General features: G+C 36.1%; 1 protein-coding gene across 1 annotated transcript in view; it reads left to right on the forward strand.

Annotated features, from left to right (window-relative positions):
• LOC120349698 (proteoglycan Cow-like) overlaps positions 1 to 23,822 on the forward strand; it is a 55,207-nt gene that overhangs the window by 3,182 nt on the left and 28,203 nt on the right. The window contains exons 2-3 of the mRNA XM_039420221.1: positions 3,057 to 3,063; positions 11,023 to 11,272. Of these exons, the coding sequence (XP_039276155.1) occupies positions 3,057 to 3,063; positions 11,023 to 11,272 (257 nt within the window). The remainder of the gene's footprint in view (positions 1 to 3,056; positions 3,064 to 11,022; positions 11,273 to 23,822) is intronic.

The raw sequence follows: 23,822 nt of genomic DNA on the forward strand, positions 1-23,822 counted from the left end.
GGGAGATTTGATTACATCGAAAATGGGTCTTGGTCAATATGCTGGGTTTGTATTAGCCCCAAAAGAAAATCTATAACGAGTGGTAAGCATTGCTGGACATCACATTAGATAAGGAAAGTATATCACGCATCGAATTGCAGCAACAGAAGGTGTCATTTGCTTTGAAACGTTTGAACTGATAAGACGATAAAATGAGTGCTTATTTCGATTGCACAAGCTTTAATGAATTTTCAATTGATGCAGACCCGCAAGCAAATTGGGGTTTTGACCATTTGGCTTACGATTGGTTTACTGTAACCAATGTCACATTTCCTGATAGTGGTGAAATTTGCATACACATAATTGATAGTGAAGGAGACTTTAAAGAGGTTATCAACTTGCCCAATGAGTATTCTCTAGTCTTAAACAAGCATAAACTTAAAAGTTTTCTTTCACGCTCGTGGGAACTTAATGTCAGTGGAAATCGAATTTTCCTAAGAGAACTGCACCGATATTGATGATGTTGATACCCCAAGTGATATAGGTCTGAGAATATCTATAGCCATTTTTGGAATGCTTGTTCGTACTAAATTTACTATAGATATTCTCGGAGAGCACACTTAAAAAGCAACGCCTGCGGTTTGTACAGCACATAGAAAATTTGTGAAATTTTCTTAACTGTCGGGTGGGGAAGCAAACCGGATTCACTTTAATTTGACAGTAGAAATATGGATTCACTTTAATTTGACAGTAGAAAGATGGATTCACTTTAATTTGACAGTAGGGAATTTTTCCTCCAAAAAGGGAAATTATTTTTTCCCTCACTGTCTCTCTTCCTCCCCCTCGTCCTCACTGGGAGAGGGGTGAGGGAGAGGGAGAGGGAGAGGGAGAAGGAGAGGGAGAAGGAGAGGGAGAGGGAGAGGGAGAGGAGAAGAGAAGGTGAAGGAGAGGGAGAGGGAGAGGAGAGGGGGAGGAAGGGGGAGGAGAGGGGGGAGGAAAGGGGGAGGAGAGGGGGGAGGAAAGGGGGAGGAGAGGGGGGAGTTTGCGCATGCGCAGAGGGGGAGGGGGAGGGGGAGGGGGATTTGCGCAAAATTTTTCCTTATTTCTCGCGGATTGCGCAAAAAAACCGGTCAGTCCCCAAGAACTAAGCTACTTACCAAAAATTTTTTAACCAGATCACTCCGTGTTATGGGCTGGGCACTTAAACTGTCGACCCGGCTGAGGATGACAGTTGTAAGGCCTATTGACGTCTAAATTAATATTTCAGGCGGTGGGACCTTCCCGCAAGGGACTCCCCACCAACAAAAGCCGTACGAATTTACTTTTACTTATAAAGAGCTTTGAGAAATTCTGAACTCAAGAAACCATACAAGGGTGGAAGAAATAGTGAGTTTGGTGGTAGGGACTCACAGCTAATGGAAACTCGGATATTGAACATTATGATTAGGCTAATGAGTAAAGTAATTGATTACCAAGCTTCCACGCCCTGTCAAAGTGAAATTCAAACTGTCAGTATTGGTAAAATAGGAAGTATTGAGGTTATTACAGGAGGTTGCTGACAGTTATAAGTGAATCTCACTCTAGATAGGGACTTGGGGTAATGACTAATGAATTGAAACCGGCAAAGAACTCTATAACCGTCGAGTACGACAAGGGTCGTTTCCCTTCAAAGAGGCCTGTTTTCAGAAAAATCTCAACCCTCAAGTTGATTTGGAAAATAAATTATAGCAAACGAAATGTAACTCGAATTAAATGGAAAGGGAGAAATTATCGATCTTTGGTGATGCTTGGAGAAGAATATTAACACGAATTTGTTAGACTTGAATTGAAGTATTTTCTATATAAATGTAGAATTAACAGAAGGTAGGAATGATAGAATCGAATAAAATTAAAAGAGGGAAAATATTATGCTTGAGTTGAATTAGGGAGAGAAATAGTGCCAGGTATCTCTAATTGGTCTCTTCTGACCTGTTTTCTTTGTGAAAATAGAACAAATAAATTTATTTATTAAAATATATCAATCTCGACGTATGAATCTTGAGATTTCTGCTCAAACTACTGTTTCAATTCAATTCAATTCAATTTATTTCACCAAAACACAAAAACAGTACAAAGATGTACTTTTTATTAGTAAAACGTAAATTCGTATGGCTTTTGTTTGCAAGGCCAATTCTTTTAGATAAATTTGTTGAAAGTGGACTCGCTTAATATTTTTACACATTTTTTTCTCTTTTTTCCTAATTTCTTCCCCAATACTTCCCTTTTCTTCTCCTCTTCACCCTTCATTCCTTACTTTTATACCCTCTACCTGCCTATTAAATGGGAAACTATAGTTGGCTAGGTATTTTTCCTCCTTTTTTTCTTTTCAGCACACCCCACCATGAAGCCTGTTTTTAATTTTATCAGAAATTTATTTTTGATTGTGTTTTTTTGTGTTTCGATTTATTTTTTGTATATTGTCTGATTTGAATAAAATTATTGGTTGAAATTGAATTTTCCATCTATATTTCCAATGTAATCAGTATGAATATTAGGCCTACTAAATCATCTATCCTCTTCATCTTTCATTTGTATAATTTGAATGAAAAAAACGTAAAGTAAAGCAGAGATTATCCTCAAATAGATAATAGAAGTAAATTTGTAGTGGAGAGTAGCTCTTGGATAAATGAAACCACAATATCAAAAAGACCACGATAAAAGTAGAAATCTTTGCTACATTGACAAGACAATACTATAAAAAGCTAGGGTTGGTGTTGACCTTTAAATGAGCCACAAAACAAAGTTAGGGATGTTGTTCATTTCGAGGACAGACGATAAGGATCCAACATTTGGATTCTATCCTCGTGACATGCAGGCCAAAGCCTGTTAATAAATGTGAATAGTGATGCTGGGGTTGCAGAATAGCCTTTGCAGACTTCCCGGACAAAACATCTGAATTATGCACCAAGTTTCTTGTTGCAAAAGACTTGGAACTGCTATAAATTTCCACCCTACTCTTGCCGTCAGTGAAATACCCTTTTAAACAATTCTGCTACAGCAGGACGAAAAACTTTTAGTGATTTGCAACTAGAAACTAGCCTAACAGTCTTTCAAATCTCTATAAACATCAGTAATCTTTTCTGGAGAGCTTCCTCACCGTTTATTGTTTCAAAACATCACCAGGCTCTTATTCCATTCTCAAATCTCAAGATAATTTTTTTCTGCTAGAGTTTTGAACGAAACACATATTGATGACAGAACTACCCATGATAACTATCCAGTGTAGGCTATTTCTCAATAATATTTCGAGCTCTAAATTAATATTTTTTTATAGAATTATTTTGTGAATTTGAAGTTTGTTTCACGTTTTTACGAAAGTCTTATTATCAATCTATCTAAATTTAAAATTTTTGTATCCTGATTTGTATATTTAGATTGATGCTTTAGTGTATAAATTTAAATGGACATAACCTACATAATATTTGGACAATTTGAGACAAAATTAGGAAATTGAAGAAGTTTTGTGCTATAGACTATTTTTTCTTTTCCGACTATTGTATTGTTTACTCTATCCAATAAATAAATAAATAAGTATTAAAATATCCTACTAATAATACTCGATAATATTATAAAGTTTACCACTCAACAATCTACCTGATATTCTCATTTGAATATTGGATTTAGTTGAGTTTGTTCTACAGATATTTTGTAATCGGATAGGCTATTTTTTGTTTCTCTCCAAGATACAAGATTGTACATTTCCTGCATTATCCACTCTTCCGAGTCACATCAGAACAAGAAACACACTATTGAATGTAAAAAGTGTCTTCCTTATTACAAAATTCTGTTCTATTTGAAATTAGTACCTCGTCAAGGTTCATTAAATTCTTTCAAATATGAATTTTTGTATGAAAATGATACATTGATAAGCTAATCATTCTAATAATATCGAGTGACCTGGCTGGCTCAGGTCCGGTGTCAGAGTTTTCAGGTCGCAACTGATCAATTTCTGGGCCTCTGACTTGACCTAACGACTACTTTTAAGGCAGCCGGGGCCGACGACTTAACGTGTCCGAAACAATACAATACAAGTTAGAAATGAATTATGAATGCTAGAAATAATTTATTCAAATTCTTCCATCGTCATTGTCATCATTATTCATATTAGTACAGTACTGTAATCAACATGAATATTTATTTCTTTGAGATACATATGAGAGCACAAGGATAATATCTCACAATTATTGCTCTCTTAACATAGGGATTGACCCTTTTCCAGTTTATATGATATGTGTATATTTTCGATGTAAATAAATAAATAGATACGACATATTTTATACTGTGAATAAAATACATGTTACAATTCAAGCATCACGATATAATTTTAGACTTTAAACATTATAAAAGGTAATCCTTTTTAGCGCATCATACAAATACCATAACATATACTTACGCTTACCAAATTTCATCTCTATTTTATTGAAACATTTGAATCAATAACGATGTTTCTGGCATTGAATGGATGGATGTGACAGGACATATTCTATGTACATTCATGTTATTCTATAAGAGTTATACATTTTCACTCTTACAGCATTATATTATACATGTTACAGATTGGCATGGAATTTTACAAAGATCAAATCAGTCCTATTCGTGAGCTATTACAAATTAATGACAATGTTTCGGTATGAATTTGGGATATATCTAAACATCTCCGAGGTAGCCTTAGCTGAACTTGTGAATCAAATTTGAAATTGTCTGTCCTCATCGTTCTCGAAAAGGATTGAATAAATAAACAATGATTTAGTGAAGTATTCTTATTAAATTTGGTTTTCAACTTTCCTAAATTTTAAACTCCAAGTTTATTAATGTTTCTGCCATAGAATGGATGTGATCACAATATGTCATCATATTCGATTTGGAATCAACATTATTTCTGACGTCGAATTGCACATAAATTGTATCCAGCGAATTAAAAATAGGTTTCCTTGTCTGTGCCGAGCAGGAAAGGAATTTAGCGAACAGTGGCGCTTGATACAGACATTTTAATGCCGCCGGGTATTTTATTGGATTGGACTGCGGATAGAAACAGTGCTGCAGCCATATTTCAGAGCACGGGATCGCTATGAAAATATTTGAAGCCCGTCAAACGGAACTCGGTTGCAATCCGGCTATAGCCAATGGAATCGCTGAGATTCTCGATAAAATAAATCCACGCTAAATTCGAGCTCTTTCTGATTCGGCGGACTGTGCTAATATGTTATTTTCCCACATTTATCGAGCTGGCATGTGGAACAAGTGCATATCCACCTCCTCCTCTCTTCCTCCTCATCCTCCTCCTCCTCCCGACCACACCACCCCTCCCCTGATTTGCCTGTCATGAGGTTTGCAAAGCATGCATATTGCAAATCGGGCTGGTTTGTTCCACAAATTAGGACTTTATGAAGCGATCAAACCAAAATCGTGTAAATACATCAGACATATTTTATAATGTGATTTCCATTCCAAACGAAATTCTATGCATTATTCACGCGTGTTATCAATTGATCATCTCTTTTGTATACATAACAATTTATGGATAAAGTAGCAGTATTTTTTTACGATAATTCTTGAATAACATTGTAGTATTATGTTTTTTTCTCAGATCAATTGAAATCTTTATAAACATAATTAAAATGAAAATGGTAATACAACGAAAAAGTAAAATATAATATGTACAGTAAAATACTTTAACCTAAACATAATTACAATGAAAATGGTACCTAGTACAACGAAAAAGTAAAAATCTGATGTGGCGCACTCACACAACTTTCCTTGCCGTTATGAAAATTGATCACCTGACGCTAGTGTTCTCATCTCAAGTATACTATTCAAAGATTTGAGCCAGCTGGTGACAGGGCAATAACGCTGGAGACACACATGAGGTCTGCTATCTCTTCATAGTGAATGATTTAATAGAATCAACAATAATTTGCAATTGAATAATCACATTTACTCGAATTTAAAGCTTATTTTCAAATTTAGGTGAAAATGTTACTGAACATTATTTGTAGAGATTTTCATGCTCAATCTACTCCACTTGATTTTTTTTGTTTCAATTGTATCTGAAGCCTGATAATTGGGAATCTATCTGCTTTGATGGGGCGGTGCTCCTGAAATTTTTACAGATATGGGACTTGTGGCAGTTGATAGAGCTTATCGATGACTATTTTAGGTATGAATTTGATCAAAATCGTTGGAGCCGTTTCCGAGAAAATCACGAAAAACCCTGTTTTTGACAACATTTCCGCCATTTTAGCCGCCATCTTGAATTGCATTTGATCGAAATTGTTCGTGTCGGATCCTTATAAAGAAAGGACCTTGAGTTCCAAATTTCAAGTCATTCCGTTAATTGGGAGATGAGATATCGTGTACACAGACGCACATACACTCACACACACACACACACACACACACACACACACACACACACACACACACACACACACACACACACACATACAGACCAATACCCAAAAACCAGTTTTTTGGACTCAGGGGACCTTGAAACGTATAGAAATTTATAAATTGGGGTACCTCAATTTTTTTCGGAAAGCAATACTTTCCTTACCTATAATATAGGGCAAGGAAAGTAAAAATATGTACAATAAAATACAGTAACCTACTGTAGAACATTGTTCGCCATAGTGGAGTAGGTCAATTTCCACACAGAAATCACTAAACATGTAGACGACACATTATAAGAAATTTTTTCTAACTAACTACAGTAGAACTCCAATTATATGAATTAATGGGGACCGGGACCCATTCGGATAATAAAATATTCAGATAATCGGAGTTTAAAAAAAAATTGCCATTGAAGAGAAAAAAGCTACGTTTTGATATTGCACTATTTTTTATTGAATTAGATGAAAGAAACATGATATTTTCACATGTTTTAAATATAAATAAAATGTACTTATGTAGAAGTTTAGGAATAAAAATCATTGTTTTAAATAACAATATTATTATTCTAAAAATAATAGCGCACTTAGACTTTTTTGGACAAATCTTTTTCTGAAAGTGATTCGGATAATCGGCGATTCGGATAATCGGCGATTCGGATAATCGGCGATTCGGATAATCGGCGATTCGGATAATCGGCGATTCGGATAGTCGTAGTTCGGATAATTGGAGTTCTACTGTATTGTAAATTATCTAATATTTTCTGTAATTGATGTAGTAGTTTTAGTTTTTTTGGGAAATAACCCTTCATTTATTTTATATTTATTATTCATTACAATATAGAACTAAATACATACCATTGAGTTTGATAAAATATAAATATATTAAACGGGATGTCCCTGCAAGGTTCGGAAAAACATGAGTGTTTAATGATGCAAGAAATAAATGGGATAGAATGCAACTTAGTTTTGGTATCTATCATTAATCAAGAAAATCGGAAAGGGGAACTCCAATCAATAATAATTATCAAACACTTCATTCTTTGAAATGATTTGATAGGTAGAAGTTGTTGTTATAGGTTGGTGGAAATAGTTGTTATAAGACTAGTATTATATCTCATTCTCCTGTGGCGTTTAGCAAAGATCTGAATATTATCAAAGGTTTTGCAAAACTTGAAAAGAACAGTTGGAAGACATGTGATAAACATAGGACTATCGTAAAACTGCTGGAATACCGATTGTTAGTATAAATGGCTTTATCCAAGGTACCAAGAATACATTGTATTCTAGGTACATTGGTTTTATCTTTGACAGGATAAATTTGATTCTTTTTGTAAAATATTATACTATATTATAGTAGCGACAGAGTTCTCCTCTAGTGATATTTTCACAAGCAAAGCATGGAATAATGATTCAAAATACAAGGTTAAAACATATTTTCGATGATTCACAAATAAATTCAGCTGAATAATAATTCATTCAAACAAATATTGTGTTGGCCTTTGAATGGCCTGTGGTTCTCCAACCTGTCATATTTTACGACCAGTATTTGGATGTCTTCAAATTTCCTTATTGGTAATTATCTTGTAGCAACGGGTACTCTCTTCTTATTAGTCAACAATCAGTCGAGACTCAGTTTCGAACGCTGCCACTAGATGGTAGCACTTACTGTGTGGTGTTTACTGTTCAAATCGCAAGACATCAAGCCCCGCCTCCTTTCTCCTGATTGGTCAGAGATTATTCGACACCTGGTTCTGCAGTCTGCCGGTGGATGTGGTAACTGGGTGAAACCTAACAAACAGCATTTCAAACAAGTTGATTGAGATGATTTATAATTTTAGGTATGACTGGGATATTTCTAAACATATCATAGGTAGCCTTAGCTGAACTTGTAAATCAAATTTGAAACTGTCTGTCCTCATCGTTCTCGAAAAGGATTGAATAAATAAACAAAGATTCTATGTTTTTAAGTTTTAAAATTTTCAATTATTAATACAGTATTTTTCAGTTATAAGTGATGATTTATTGGAGTATTCTTATTTAATTTCGTTTTCAACTCTCCTAAATTCTAAACTTCTAGTTTATAAGTAGCCTACTTTGAACTCAAAATTGGACAAAAATCATGAAGTGTAAACATAACTTACTTTTGGACAATTTCTATCTAAATTTGGAAAGGAACAGTTTTGGGCTTTAAGCCTGTTGTTCCTCTTCTAATCATTCATAGTTGAGAATGATATCGTATCTATCAATGTATAATAAATAAATAAACGCTGGATATCATAATTTCGAGCGTGGGTTTTGATCATTTTGAATAGGTACCCATTCAAACATTCCTTTCCTTGTCCATAGCAATGATTTGAAAAACATATCATAGCTGTATCAACACAAATTTTATGTTTATTTAGGGGCGATTGCTGAGATCGGGATTATCTCTTGCGCTCGGCTAAAAACCGGTTTTTGCGCCGCAGATCAAAAATCGGTTTGCTGAGATCGGGATTAACCACACTCGAGCGCAAAAGTTGGCAGTAGTCTATGTCCTTGGATAAACATATAGAGCAGTTATAAACTACCCTTATGGCATATTTATGCAATTATATGGTATCAGGAATTGAAAAGTAAAATCCATTCTTCATAATCATTAGTCAATTCATTGATCAATATTCCATTTCGTGATAGAACTCCCAAATTATTGTTTCATTTTCGAATGTCATCGGTGAGAAATGTGACGTTTTTGTTGGAACCGTTGATAGGAACAGAAACAAAGGGGGAAGAAAAAATAATATTGGATGGGAGACGTATTTTGAAAGGAGATGTGAGATAATAAATCAATTTCCGGTGGACAGTTGCCTCACGAATCTGTTCTCGATTCTTATTTTCGCGATCACTGAGCTGTGAGGTGATATTTCATATTTGGACAGACTTTGATTGAACTGGAATATGAAAAAATACCAAATCGATGCAGAGTTCTCCTCATATTCAGTTCCTTACATGGAATGTATGACCGGAGAATAGGTACAAATCCATAAAATTTGAGAAGTTTGGAAAGTGAAATTCATCAAGTCTCAAGTGAAATTTTTGTAATAAATGTGCTTTAATTTGAAGCTCTTTTATCTTATTCCAAATACTTCATGTAATGAATTGGCATTTTTACTGGTCAACAATACCCCTTTCCTTTTTTCCTATTTACCATATTTTTATACTATTGTACGCTTCAATTATAAATGAGTCGTATCCATTGTTGTGAATAAATGCCAGTCAAATGATTATTTTAAGAAACAGACCCGAAAGATTTTTCTCGTCGGTTTTATATGTATTTTTGGGCGCTGAAATTTGCTGACACGGTAGTGGCGGTTTCACCCCTAAATCACCTTAAATCACCCAAATTTTGGATCTTTTCCAATCAAATTATATTTCGAAAACCTTGGGTTTTTTTTGAGAAAAAGCATTCTCTTCAAAATTCAAGAAAATAAATTTTCCTATAAATTGAATGGTCGCGCGGGATTCTACGATCTCTGGGTTTTGAGTAACAAATATTCAAAATGAGGTATTTTTGAAGTTTTTTTTTAAATAAATCCTGGAAACTCACTACTCCCACTCTATACAACTCATACAACTTGAAGTATTATAAAGTAATGATGAAAAATCACTTATCATGTGAAAGTACAGTTAATTCTGAACAAGATTTCTTGGAAATTGATTTGAAATTAAATGAAATCTTGATACAAGATTTGTCGGAATCCCACCTACAAATTTGTAGGGGGGGGGGAAGTACTAGCAAAAATAGAAAACCATGTCCTATAACCAAGAAACAAAATTTTCATTGTAATAACTTTTCAATAATTTTAAAAACTTTTCTCTCTTTTTTCCTGCCTTTCTTCCTTTCGTCCCTCCAATTTCTTCCCTTTTCCGCTCCTCTTCACCCTTCATTTCTTACTTTTATACCCTCTACCTGCCTATTACATGGGAAACCATAGTTGGCTAGGTATTTTTCCTCCTTTCTTTCTTTTCAGCACACCCCACCATGAAGCCTGTTTTTGTATCTTATTAGAAACTTATTTTTGATCGTGATGTTCTGTATTTTGATTTCCTTTTTGCATTTTGTGTTGAATTGAATAAAATTATTGATTGATTGGAAGCCTCTTTAACCAATTAATTCAATATTTTGGATCATATTGTTATACAAGTGTTTCATCAGAATCTCGCATTAGATGCACTTGATTTCAGGATCTCCTAGTGGGGAAGCCATGTTAATTTATTGAAAATTATCCAAATAAAGTAATTCACAAAGAGATTCACTGTTTATCAGAGATTGACAATGGTGTAATAACCGAAACCGGTCTTTCTAAGTATCAATAAATCTGTGGTTTTTTGACAATTTCTTAGTCGTTTTCATTTAATATGAATAATTACCACAATATCATCTTCTCAACTACACAAAACGTAATTTACAAATATTGTAAACTAGACGTGTCTTTATTTAGAACTTTTTTCAAATAAGGATACCTCAAGGATCAAAATTTCAAACACTCATAACTTATGAAAAAATGTTCGGATCTTCTGATCAGATCTTCGTATCCTTCCAGCCATTTATTTATTTACGAATTCGTGCTTGTTCCAGGTGACCTGTGCCAACCGCTGAACTGCAAGAAGAAAGACATCTGTTTGCTGGAGGATTCGTTCACGGCTGTCTGCGTGAGCAAGAAGGAGCTGCATCGCAGCGGAGACATCGTCATCCCCAAGTCCAAGCTGCAGCAGCAGGAGACGCAACAGCTGCAGCAGACTCACAGCCAGGACGAGGACATCTTCTATGACTCGGAGGATGATTCCGATGACGACGAGGCAGATTCTGCACAGGATATCATCAGAACGTGAGTATCACTTTAAAAAATTAAAACAATATCAAATCTATATTTGTATTTAAGGCCGGTTTCCGAGCTCGGGATTTGGCTAAGTCCTAGACTTTAAACAGCTGGAGTCAGAAAATTGGCTTTCCAAAACGGGGCGTAATCGCAGTCATTGTCATAGTCACCACGTTGAATTAAATTTCAAAAAACTAGAAAATTAAACACAAAATAAAATAAAGAGAAAATAGTGTTAAGTTTCAGCTATTCTGAGTTATTTAGAAATGTTTAATTTCATCAAGGAAAAACGTTTCAAATTATAGAAATGAGAAATTAAAAACTGCGACTACTGTTATAAAAACTGCGACTACGCCCCGTTTTGGAAAGCTGATTTTCTGACTCCAGCTGTGCTTCGAGATAAACTCCTCAAACTTCCACTCTATTCCTTGGGTGAAGAGAAGATCACTCGTTTTATTTGTCTCTTTGACATGCCATCTCGATAGTTTTGTAAATTTTATGAACGTTTATGTTTTAATTTCTATGACGAAATCTATCCAGTGTAAAGACTGGTCAAGGAATGAATGAAAATTGAATTGAATTGAATATATTAATAATCATATAGATCTATTTTTTATTTTTATAGCTCTATGTAAATAAAAACCTTTCTTCTGAGGTAGATGTGGTTGGCAACAAATACAATATTTCACATACTATAAAGTATTCTGAAGACCATTCAAAATGGATGTGGAACTTGTGTAAAACAGTATACTTTCAATATTCGTTTTATGTCAATTAATCTATGTCTTAAAAATTTAGTAATTACAATTGAATACATTACTAACAATGACCACACAACTTGTCAAAGTGGTCATATAATTTCCAAAACTTAAAATGAATGTCAAGTGAAATTTATGATGGAAATAAAATTATTTATTTATTATTATATTGTAGGACAATGCCTACTTATTATCTCATCGTATGTGTTGTTATGTTTATTAGAATTCACATTCACAATTCTCCATCATATCTATCAAACAAAATACTATATGAATTCGAGGTGGAAGAATGTCCTGTGTAGAAACATTCATTCTTGGAAAGGATTTTGCCGAGAAAATTTATTGTAACTGCAAGGAACATGAGATAGGTGTGTGAGTGAGCGAGTGAGAGAGTGAGTGATGTGCTCAGGACATTGGAAGCCAATCCGAGGAGTTAGCCTTAGTGGTGAGGAGGTGTGGTGGTGGAGGAAGAGGAGAGGATGAGTGGTGAGGAGGAGAGAGAAGTGAGTTGGGAATTGGAGTAGACAGGGTGGAGCGGCGGCCATCCCTAGGGACCTGCAATCACACAATCCACAATCCTCTCGGTGTGACAATCCTGTGCTGTCCTCAATCCTGCTGTCGTCTTCTAGCTGTTCGGCTGAGATGGGTGCTTGCCAGCCAAACCCATCTGGAGCCTCTCCAAATCTTATAACACTCTGCACTGTCTTTACTACACTCGTCCACTCTTTATTTTTCCGTCCTCACCCATACACTACTACTCTGGTCTCCTATAAATCGGATGTCTTTGCTGATCGTGACCCCCAGCGACCATATGAGATACAACACAACTCGATTTATAATTGAAATTTCTCCATACTGAACAGAATGCAACTTGATTTATAATTGAATTTCCTTCAAACTGTACAGAAATCATTTTTGGTCGTTGATCAATACTTAGGGTAACAGTCCACTGGAACCGTATTCAACCGATCCGTTCGGCCGTTGGATCGGACGAATCTGCCGGCCGTTAATTCGGCCAAATATGGTCGTCCAATGGAACAGTTTACGTCAGTCTAGTTGCCAATTATTGAATTAACTACTATCATAGCTACCAACATTTTTCATAAACAATGATTATATTGAGATTTTGAAAACTGAATAAACAAATATCCACTAAATTAGTTATTCATTATTAAGCAATCATTGTTCATAGATTCCTTTGAACATCACGACGATGATATCTTTTGTCTTGCATATCCCACAATGGAACATGCTATTGAACCAAACTTATCAACTTTTCATTGTTCATAGTTACAACTTTATAAAACAGAACAACTTCAAAAAACAAATAAGACTGTGAAACAATTTTAGGTTACTTTGTTGTTTCAGCTCAACTAGTTAGTTCGGCCGGATAGAGCCGGAAAATCCCATTCAATTCGGATCGAAAAATTGATTGGCCGGAGACGGCCGTATGAACCTGTTGCAATGGACGAGCAGCTATTCCTTTCTTTGTTGGGGGATCGATCGTTCGGACGAGTTCGGTAGTTTTCGGCCGATGCTAGTTCGGACGAAAACGGTTCTAGTGGACGGCTCACCTTATTTGGCAACGTTGCATGTACACTCTTCGTACAATTATTTTCGTGCTGTTGACTGTTACAGGATATCTCAATCTTATTATATTAAAAATCTAGTATAGTTACTTATGGTATAAGCTTAACGTACACAACTAATCTCAGGGGATCAAGATAGAATGAATCGAATTGGAGGACTTGATCTATTCATATTTGTATAAATGTATGTTTGAGATCACAATATTTCCTTAATAATAATAATAGCTTCATTTTGAGTCAATGTGTATGATTTGTAATAGAGTAAAGAATATTTGTCTCTGCTAAAATGCAAATCTCCTGTTGGCTTGTTTCTCTTAATCATCAAGAGTATATTTCTATTTCCATAACTCCTAATATAAGAGTATATTTTTCAACTGTTATCTCAATTTAGCGATATTTTGCGAGCTCTATTTTGGTCCATGATCTACGTACATAATAGAATAGTGAAAATAAGTATTGCAGTCATATATGGAATTCAGTTTCCATACTCTGGAATACTGAACTACTCAATGGAGAAACAATTCATTTCTTTGGCGCATCGTAAGCCAATCTCCTCGTGCCGAACTGAGACGAGATTGGATAGGGATAATATTTGCTCTCGACCCATTTACTTATCCCATCTCAGCGTCTTGTAGGTTTGTTCTGAGCTAGTTGAAGCTTGCAGACGCGCACGCGCACTCACCGTCTGTGGCTCAAGAATTTAATAAAACTCTTGAGCCCTCGGGCTACGTTATAAAATGCTCGCTGACAATAATGGCTTATACAGTGAGGGCGCAATCGTAAAGTGTCGTCCAATCTTAGTGCGAACCAGAAATTTATTAGAAAAGGTCGTCTTATCACTCAATTGTTCATATAATAATACTTTGTGGCACCCGAGGATCCTCTAATAGAACCTTTACTATCCTCAAAATTTCACACAACCAATTTCAGGACCCAAGACTCCCGAAATAGAACTTTCACTAATCCTGATATTTCACAGATGTGGGTCTCCACCAACAAACTATTGTCATTTTTGTCACGCCACAAAATCAATCAGTCTTCACGGTCTAGAGAAGTATAGTTTGAATTGGCTTATTCATTTCTAATGAATTGGTTGTGTCGTTATATGTGCATGAGGAGTGGCCGTAGTCGAGTGGATCAGATGCTGGCTTTATGATTCAGAGGCCCGGGTTCAAATCCCGGCTCGGGCAAGATATTTATCTCGGGCCACTCCCGTGTTTCGGATGGACACGTTAAGCCGTCGGTCCCGGCTGCCTAAAAAGCAGTCGTTAGATCATGTCAGAGGCCCTGAAATTGATCAGCTGCGACCTGAAAACTCTGACACCAGACCTGAGCCAGCCAGGCCACCTCGATATTATTATTATTTTAATTATTTGTTAAATACTATTTTGTTCATCATATCAATATTGTCCTATTAGTCCAGTCAACGAAATATTATAGAGGGAGAAGTTTGGAACACAATTTTTGACCCCGCAGTTTTTTCGAGGATAGTAAGGGGAAACATTTCTAAAGTCCTTACTCCTATCTCTTCATAGTGAATCATTTAATAGAATCAACAGTTGTCAACAGTTTGCAATTGGATAATCACATTTTCTCGAATTTCGAGCTTATTTCTAATTTTAGGTGAAAATGTTACTGAACATTAATTGTAGAGATTCTCATGTTCAATCTTTTACACTTGAAATGTTTCGTTCAAATTGTATCTGAAGCCTGATAATAATTGAAATCTAAAATCAAACTTTGCATTGATGGGGCGGAGCTCCTGAAATTTTGACAGATATGGGACTTGTGGCAGTTGATAGAGCTTATCGATGACTATTTCAGGTATAACTATAATCAAAATCGTTGGAGCCGTTTTCGAGAAAATCGCGCAAAACCATATTTTTCACAAAATATTCGCCATTTTGGCCGCCATCTTGAATCGCATTTGATCGAAATTGTTCGTGTCGGATCCTTATATTGTAAGGAGCTTACGTTTCAAATTTCAAGTCATTTCGGTAATTGGGAGATGAGATATCGTGTTCACAGAAGCACATACAGACCAATACCCAAAAACCTCTTTTTTGGACTCAGGGGACCTTGAAACGTATAGAAATTTTGAAGTAGGGGTACCTTTATTTTTTTCGGAAAGCAATACTTTCCTTATCTATGGTAATAGGGCAAGGAAAGTAAAAATTGCAACTATGCCCCGTTTCGGAAAGCAAATTTTCTGACTCCAGCTGTTTAAAGTTTAGAACTTATAGCTACATTCCGAGCTCGGAAACCGCCCTATAGTAACAGATTTATAGCTAAATTGTTTCTACTACGAAGTTCCAAGTGTACCTGTCTTATCTATTTCAAAACTTCTAATAATGAAAAATTTCCAAGTTGTTTTATTTTATTTATGAGAAATTTGTTCATGTTCGTGACGACATTCATCATTATTTACTTCGTTCATCTCGAGTTGGGGTTGATTTAAAGTTTTCTCAAGAATAATTGTCTCCAAATGAAACCGATGAATTTGGGATGACATGATGTGTCTGATGTCTCACTCCATCTGAGCTATGGTTAGGTCCACGTTATAATGGCAGTGAATAGAGATGGAAGAATAGCGTTGCCTGTTCTCTGCCTCAATTAATTATATTTCTACACTGTCAAAAACAGATTTGGCATCGTTGCGGAGCTAGAAAAGGATAGTACTACCTGCTTGTCGAATTATAGACAAGGATAGCAACATCAAAGTTTATCAAATACTGTCATTATAACGTGGACCTAACCATAGGTGTTTGCTAGAGGCTATTTAGCAAGTAGAGGTAGGTTTTCACCGGAAAGCCTTCCTTTGAAATTCGAAAATCTCTGGAAAAGTTCCACGTTTCCCATCTTGGCTATATCGTTCACGATTTTGCGTTTCTTCTCTTGCTACAGTTTTCTTTCTCTCCCTCTGTTCCCTCTCTCTTCCTCCCCTTTCCAATCCATTACTTGGCTTCCTTGTTAGTTCAGCTTAACCATGAAAGGTAGCTCGCCATTATGGCAGATACGTTTTTAGAAGACATTTTACGACAGCTTTCAACCCGCTTTCTCTTTGAAAGCAAATTGTTGAAGAAAATGTTGGAAGAGAAAAGCCCTCCAGCTTTATCTTTTGTGGAGGCCATCTTGTCATACTATTCATAAATAATTGGTCAGTGATGGTTCATGTCAAAGTACAGTCTATTTTACTATTCAGCAGTCGGGTTTCTTATGTGAAAAGATTATCTTTCTTCAGGGAAAATATTCTCTTGGGAGAAGTGTCTCAAAGTGATCTTTTACTTCCTCTTTCTAAGTAAATTCTGAAAATTCTAGTAAGCTCAGATCGAACGACATTTCTCTTTATTGACAATTTTGCTACTGGAAAGTATTTTCAGTACAAGTTGCTCCATTTACAACCTTTTCTTTTAAATTATATTTCTTATAAATTATATTTATATTTCTTACTAGCAGGAAACCCGTGCTCCGGGTATATTTCAAAACTTTACGAACTGAAAACTTGACGTAATGAAATCTTGAAAAATTGAAAATAGGCCTATCATAGGCCTGGTATATTCATATAGATGGTTATAATAACCATCCTTGGTTAATTAAGAATCTATATATGCAAAATTTCAAGTTAATCAGTCCCTTAGTTCAGACATGATGATGCGTCAAACACAATTTTCCTATCCCGTGCGTGTATAAGCCAGTTCTTTCCTTTATTATAGTATAGATAAATTATATTTCTCATAAATTATTTATCTCATCTTACTCTTCCTTATCGTAATAGGTCTGTAATTATATATTAGGAACCTTAACAACTTACTATAACGATCTGTCTAGTTATGACATCGCTCTACTCCAGCAAAGTTAGTAGACAGAAGGTTGGTCACTCATCTATAGTATTTTAGTTGAAATGCAATTGGAGTGGGGAAACTGCAGTCGTGACGTAGGCTGTAGTACAGAGTAGGTAGAATATCGCATTCTTGAGAATCATACGGTGACGTATAGTCAAATTATATAGCACAAACATTTTTGACATGCAAGATTTCTGTTTCTGCTTTACAATAATTATCAAACATTTGAATAATACAAGTATTTTGCCATATAAAAGCAAAAACCCCACCTCCTAACCTTCCCTTTCAAATCCTTAAGGTTTCTTCATCTTCTAGGTCGTGTTTATATTTTGTAGTTTGGCTATACATCAGCTTGTGAATTTCGGGGATGAGATATTTTGATTCTCGTAGAACATGTGCTCGATACCAGCTTGTGTTCAGTGCATTTATATGAATGAAATTCTTCGGATTTATTGGAATCGGTTTATCGGATTATTGCAATGCATTGGTTTATCAAGATTTTCTATGGGTTAATCTGAAATTATAATAGTATAACGTTGTCTACTAACGCTTTTCCAGCTTATTAACTTTTTCGTGTCACTTTTTTAGATTCTTGAAAAACTTTCAACTTAACTTTATTCATACAAGTTGAATGAACTTGAAGTATTTAACAACATCATTAGAATCAGTGATTCAATCGCTATAAGTATGGAGAATTTATAAGTTCTAGGTCAATCTTGAGAGGAGAACGACGATGTATTTGAAGATACAGTGAATAAACTGTATGCTCAGTGTGGTTACTCTATCACTTTTTTACTACACGTGACGTCACGCTGGCGTTTCCCCCACCACTTCGAATCTTTCACCTGTGAGTGATCAACCTTCTGTCACAGAGGAAAGAAACACTACTTATTTATGCTTATTCCGTGCTTCTGTCTACTAACGTTGCTACACCAGCACTCTATAGGTCCAACACGCCCCGCGCACGCTCCACTCACGCTCCGCACTCGCTCCCCAATCGCTCCGATCATGAACGTTACGAGAGATGTTAGCTCTTCTCGGGTTCCACTCTTGCTCCCCGGTCGATCATCAATCGATCTGCTCGAGTAACGTTCGATTGCGGAGCAGAGCGAAAGTCTGTACGCACCTTTATAGTGACGTCCACTTTATAATGACAGTATTTTATTAGAACGTTGGTGTTGCTATCCTTGTCTATCATTCGACAAAACAGATAGCGCTATCCTTTTCAATCCATTTAATCACAATCTGAACATGATCTTCTGCAACTGACCCTTTTTTAATTGTGACTTATTATGACATGAGACTTGAATATTTGACTATATCAAGCTCAATCCATTACTACTAGCTAGGCACAGGATTCGTCTGTTTTATAGTTATACCCTAGTTACAATCAAATTGAATATTTGACGATCAATTTCAATCCAATACTACTTATGCCCGCCGCAAAGTAAATCCAGTAGTCAATCCACTAAAAGCAACCCAAGGCGTGGGATGTTTTGTAAACCATTGCTATAGAATTATTCATAATCAATCAGCTGACAAGTGAAGTGGATTATTCATTGTATGTATTACACAGATGTCTGGAATGCTTAGCAATCAAGCCTAGCAATGGTTTACAAAACATCCCACGGCGTGGGTTGCTTTTCGTGGATTAGCGTGGTTCTACTTTGCGGCGGGCCTAATAAGGCGATAGATTTCGTTTAGTTTATAGTTATACCCTAGTTATAATCAAAATAGTCGGAAATATAAATTCAGTTACTGAGATGTTATGTTTTGCGAGAAATAAGAGACAGTTGACTCTTATCATCTAATGAAATTCCATATTTGCCATAAATTTCAGGACTGAAATCGGAAAGTCCCAGACATCCGTAAACTTGTTGGATAGTGACCTCATTGCTGAATTGATTTCAAGAATTTCTATTGGCCATCATTGAATACTGTATTTTTATTGCCAGATAATTTCTCTGCTATGTCTTCTAGACCATGATAATCCATTATTACTCACTTACTCTTATATACATTTCAGGATTGAGATCTTAAAGTCTTAGACATCCGTATTTGTTATTGAATAGTGACGCTACTGTTGAATTGATTCTATGAAATTCTATCAGTCATCTTCGAATACTTTTTTTTTATTGGCAAATAATTTCTCTCCTGTGTCTTATAGGCCATAATAATCCAGTATTACTCACTTACTCAGATATATATTTCAGGATTGAGATCTTAAAGTCCCAGACATCCGTATATTTTCTTGAGTAGGAACGATATTGCTAACTTGATTTTCAATAAATTTGATTGGCGATTTTTGAAAACTATCTTTTTATTGCCAAATAATTTCTCTGCTGAGTCTTCTATAGTGAGGTCCACGTTATAATGACAGTATTTTTTCAACTTTGGTTTTGCTATCCTTGTCTATCATTCGACAAAGCCGGTGGTACTACTCTTTTCTAGGTCCACAACGATGCCAATTATGTTTTTGACGGTGTAGAAATATAATTAATTAATGGAGAGAATCGGCATCGCTATTCTCCTATCTTTATCCACTGCCATTATAAAGTGGACCTCACTATAGGCCATGATAATCCATAATTTTTCACTCACTCTACTCATATATGTGAGAATGAGATCTTTAAGTCCCAGACATCCGTAGTTTTTGTTGGAATTGATTTCTATTGCTGAATTGATTTCAAGAAATTCTATTGGTCATCTTCGAATACTATTTTTCTATTGCCAAATAATATCTCTGGTGTATTTTTTTTGGCCATAGTACTTCATTATTATCTGATTATTACTCGCTCACTCATATACTCAATTGAACTAGTAGACTCAAACAGCTATAGTGAGACTAAACTATATAACATTAAGGGCCGTTTTCCGACCTCGGGATTTGGCTAAGTCCTAGACTTCAAAAAGCTGGAGTCAGAAATAGTATATTTCGCACCTAGAGCAGAAAATGAGATTTTTCCGGTTCGAAATCGGTTTTCAAGTCCGAGGCCGTAGGCCGAGGACTAGAAAAAATTGAGTGCCGGAAAAACATTTTTGCCCGTGGTGCGAACGCTATTTTTCGCCACACACAAAAATAAACAATATATATATGAGAATAGTTGTTTACTAAGCACTTCCGAAAGCAAAAGTGGAAGGTGATAGCTCTAGCAAATCTGAGGTAATCTGAATATCAGGAAATTGTCCAAGTATTTTTATTTTTCATTCTGATTTGTCTAAATAACCTAAAAGATGATGTTCAATTATGTGGGAGGTTGAGTTTATACTTTTTTATTCTTTCAAATGACAATGAGATGATATTATTATAAATGTTTTAATTATTGAATAATGAACACAAATAATGAAAAGTTTTTTGATCATCTTTCTTAGTTCCATGTTAGCGGCTGGATAGGGTACTCTTTCCGACTTAGGCCGAAAAGAAACCTGTTCTGACGTCAGACGAGAGTAGTCTGCAAACAATGTCTTTCAGATCTACGTAGGGAAAACAGCTGCTTTCTGTGCAGTGTGGCGAAAATTAGCTTTCCAAAACGGGGCGTGATCGCATTTTTATAACAGTAGTCGCAGTTTTTATTTTCTCAGTTCTATAATTGGAAACGTTTTTCCTTGACAAAATTAAACATTTCTAAATAATACAAAATAGCTGAAAACTTTACACTAGGACTAGCCAAACTTTAGTCCAGGACTTAGCCAAATCTCGAGCTCAGAAACCGGCACTAAATCTATAATATATAAGACTAAAACTAGTAAGACGCAAACAGCGATCGTAAATGCAAATCAGAATTTCCCAGCTCTAAAGGTGCTCATAAATGATTGTCTGCGATGTTGTCGTTGGGCGCTGGCAGCACAAGTTCTATCAACAATGGACGAAGGAAAAAGCACTTCCATGCTTGAAAAATGGAATACAGAAATAACACAGTCGAGAAGCACACTTTGTTTGGCAATAAAATAAAGTAGCCGAGATAAGAGAACATGCGTTCACGTTCATCTATAGTAGGCCTAGTAGGCCTCGGTGATGTGGCCAGATTATTCGTGCTGACAGCTGAGACACTGAGACACTGGCATGGATATTGAGAGCAGCACAGGCAGATTGGTTCTAGATAAAGAAGGATCGTGAAAGAGAGAGAGTAAGAGAGAGAAAAGAGGAGGAGGTGGAGAAGGAAGAGTGGAGAGGAAGATGTAAGAATGAAGGAGAAGGAGAAAAAGATGAAGAAGTAGAAGAAGAAGAAGAAGAAGAAGGAAAAGAAGAAAAAGAAGAAGAAAAAGAAGAAGAAGGAAAAGAAGAGGAAAAAGAAGAGGAGGTGGTGGTGGTGGTGGAGTATGAGGAGGAGAAGAAAAAAGGAGGACGAGAAAAAGGTGGTGGTGGAGAAGAAGAAGAAGAAGAAGAAGAAGAAGAAGAGAAGAAGAAGAAGAAGAAAAAGAAGAAGAAGAAGAAAAAGAAGAAGATGATGATGATGAAGAAGATGACGATCAAGATGATGATGATGAAGATGAAGAAGAAGAAGAAGAAGAAGAAGAAGAAGAAGAAGAAGAGGAGGAAGAGGAAGACAGAAGGAGAAGAAGAAAAAGGAGTTGGAGAAGAAAAAGAGGAGGAGAAGGAGGAGGAGAAGAAAGAGTGGTAAGGGAGAAGAAAGAGTGAAGGAGAAGAAAGAGTGAAGGAGAAGAAGAAGACAGGAGGAGAAGAAGAAAAAGGAGTTGGAGAAGAAGAAGATGAGGAGAAGGAGGAGGAGAAAGGAAGAGTGGAGAAGGAAAAGAAAGAGTGGAGAAGGAGAAGAAGAAGACAGGAGGAGAAGAAGAAAAAAGAGGAGGAGGAGGAGGAGTGGAGAAGGAGAAGGAGAAAAAAGAGTGGAGAAGGAGAAGAAGAAACAGAAGAAGTAGAAGAAGAAGAAGAAGAAGAAGAAGAGGAAGACAGGTGGAGAAGAAGAAGAAGGAGGAGGAGGTGGAGAAGAAGAAGATGAGGAGAAGGAGGAGGAGAAAGGAAGAGTGGAGAAGGAAAAGAAAGAGTGGAGAAGGAGAAGAAGAAGACAGGAGGAGAAGAAGAAAAAAGAGGAGGAGGTGGAGAAGGAAGAGTGGAGAAGGAGAGGAGAAAAAAGAGTGGAGAAGGAGAAGAAGAAACAGAAGAAGTAGAAGAAGAAGAAGAAGAAGAAGAAGAGGAAGACAGGTGGAGAAGAAGAAGAAGGAGGAGGAGGTGGAGAAGAAAAAGAAGGAGAAGAAGAAAAAAAAGAAGGAGGAGAAGAAGAAGAAGAAGAAGAAGAGAAAAAGTAGGAGAAGAAGTAGAAAAAGATGAAGATGAGGAGAAGAAGAAGAAATGCAGACTAAAGAAGAAATGGAGAAGGGTGGAAATGCGGCTCTTGAGTTTACTCGGATCAATTGATCGCTGAGAAAAGCAGCAATATTAGAAGCATGAGAGACAGTGAGAGATAGAGAGAGAGAGAGTGATATTAGAAGCATGAGAGGCATGAACAGAGAGAGAGTGAGAGAGAGAGAGTGAGTGAGAAAGAAGGGGTGGTCGTGGTTGAAGAGGTAGGGTAGTGCTTTTTCCGACTAGTGTTCTCATTTATCATTTCAGGAAGCAGAGAAAAGCTCGTAAGAAAGATCGAAGGAGAAAACGATGGTGAGAGACATTGGAGAGAGGAAGAAAGGAAAAAGCAGGCAAGACAACGCTAAGCTGTATTGAACAATCAATATCCCAACGACACGACAGGCCTGTCGCCGGCACTCATCATTTCTTTTTCACCTCTGTCCTTACTCTATTCTCTCGCTTTACGACAATTCTTCTTCTTCTTCTTCTTCTTCTTCTTCTTCTTCTTCTTCTTCTTCTTCTTCTTCACCTCTTCTTCTTCTTCTTCTTCTTCTTCTTCTTCTTCTTCTTCACCTCTTCTTCTTCTTCTTCTCTTCACCCTTTCATTCTTCTCCCGACGTCAATTTCCATCCACGCAACAAAGAAAATCCATAGAGAAAAGAAAATAGAAATGAGTCCAAAGAAAAATTCGTCCACTTCCAAGCCATTGGCGTTGGAAGTCATTACAAAGTTTCCTGCAGGTTCCAACTTTTTTTCTGCAGACGTCTTAATCCTCTGAGCAAGTAATAAGCAGGAAAATCTGCTGAATTTTGAAAGAGTCCAAGGAGAGAGTGGGTCACTCAATCAATAACGAATGACTAGATTTTATGAAAGTGGAGAATTTGTTTTTTGAGTTCTACTGGAGAAAGGAAACTAATACAGTATTTAGTAACATGGAATTTGAACTTGAAAACTTGAAAATTGATGAATTTGTGCAGCAGAAAAACTATATCATTCCAAAGTTCTCATTATGAAATTGAGAAAATATTTTCTTCGGAAATAAAATGATATTTAATTATTATTTAACGA

This window comes from Nilaparvata lugens, chromosome 2 (genome assembly GCF_014356525.2).
Source record: "Nilaparvata lugens isolate BPH chromosome 2, ASM1435652v1, whole genome shotgun sequence".
In the NCBI taxonomy this organism is placed as follows: domain Eukaryota; kingdom Metazoa; phylum Arthropoda; class Insecta; order Hemiptera; family Delphacidae; genus Nilaparvata; species Nilaparvata lugens.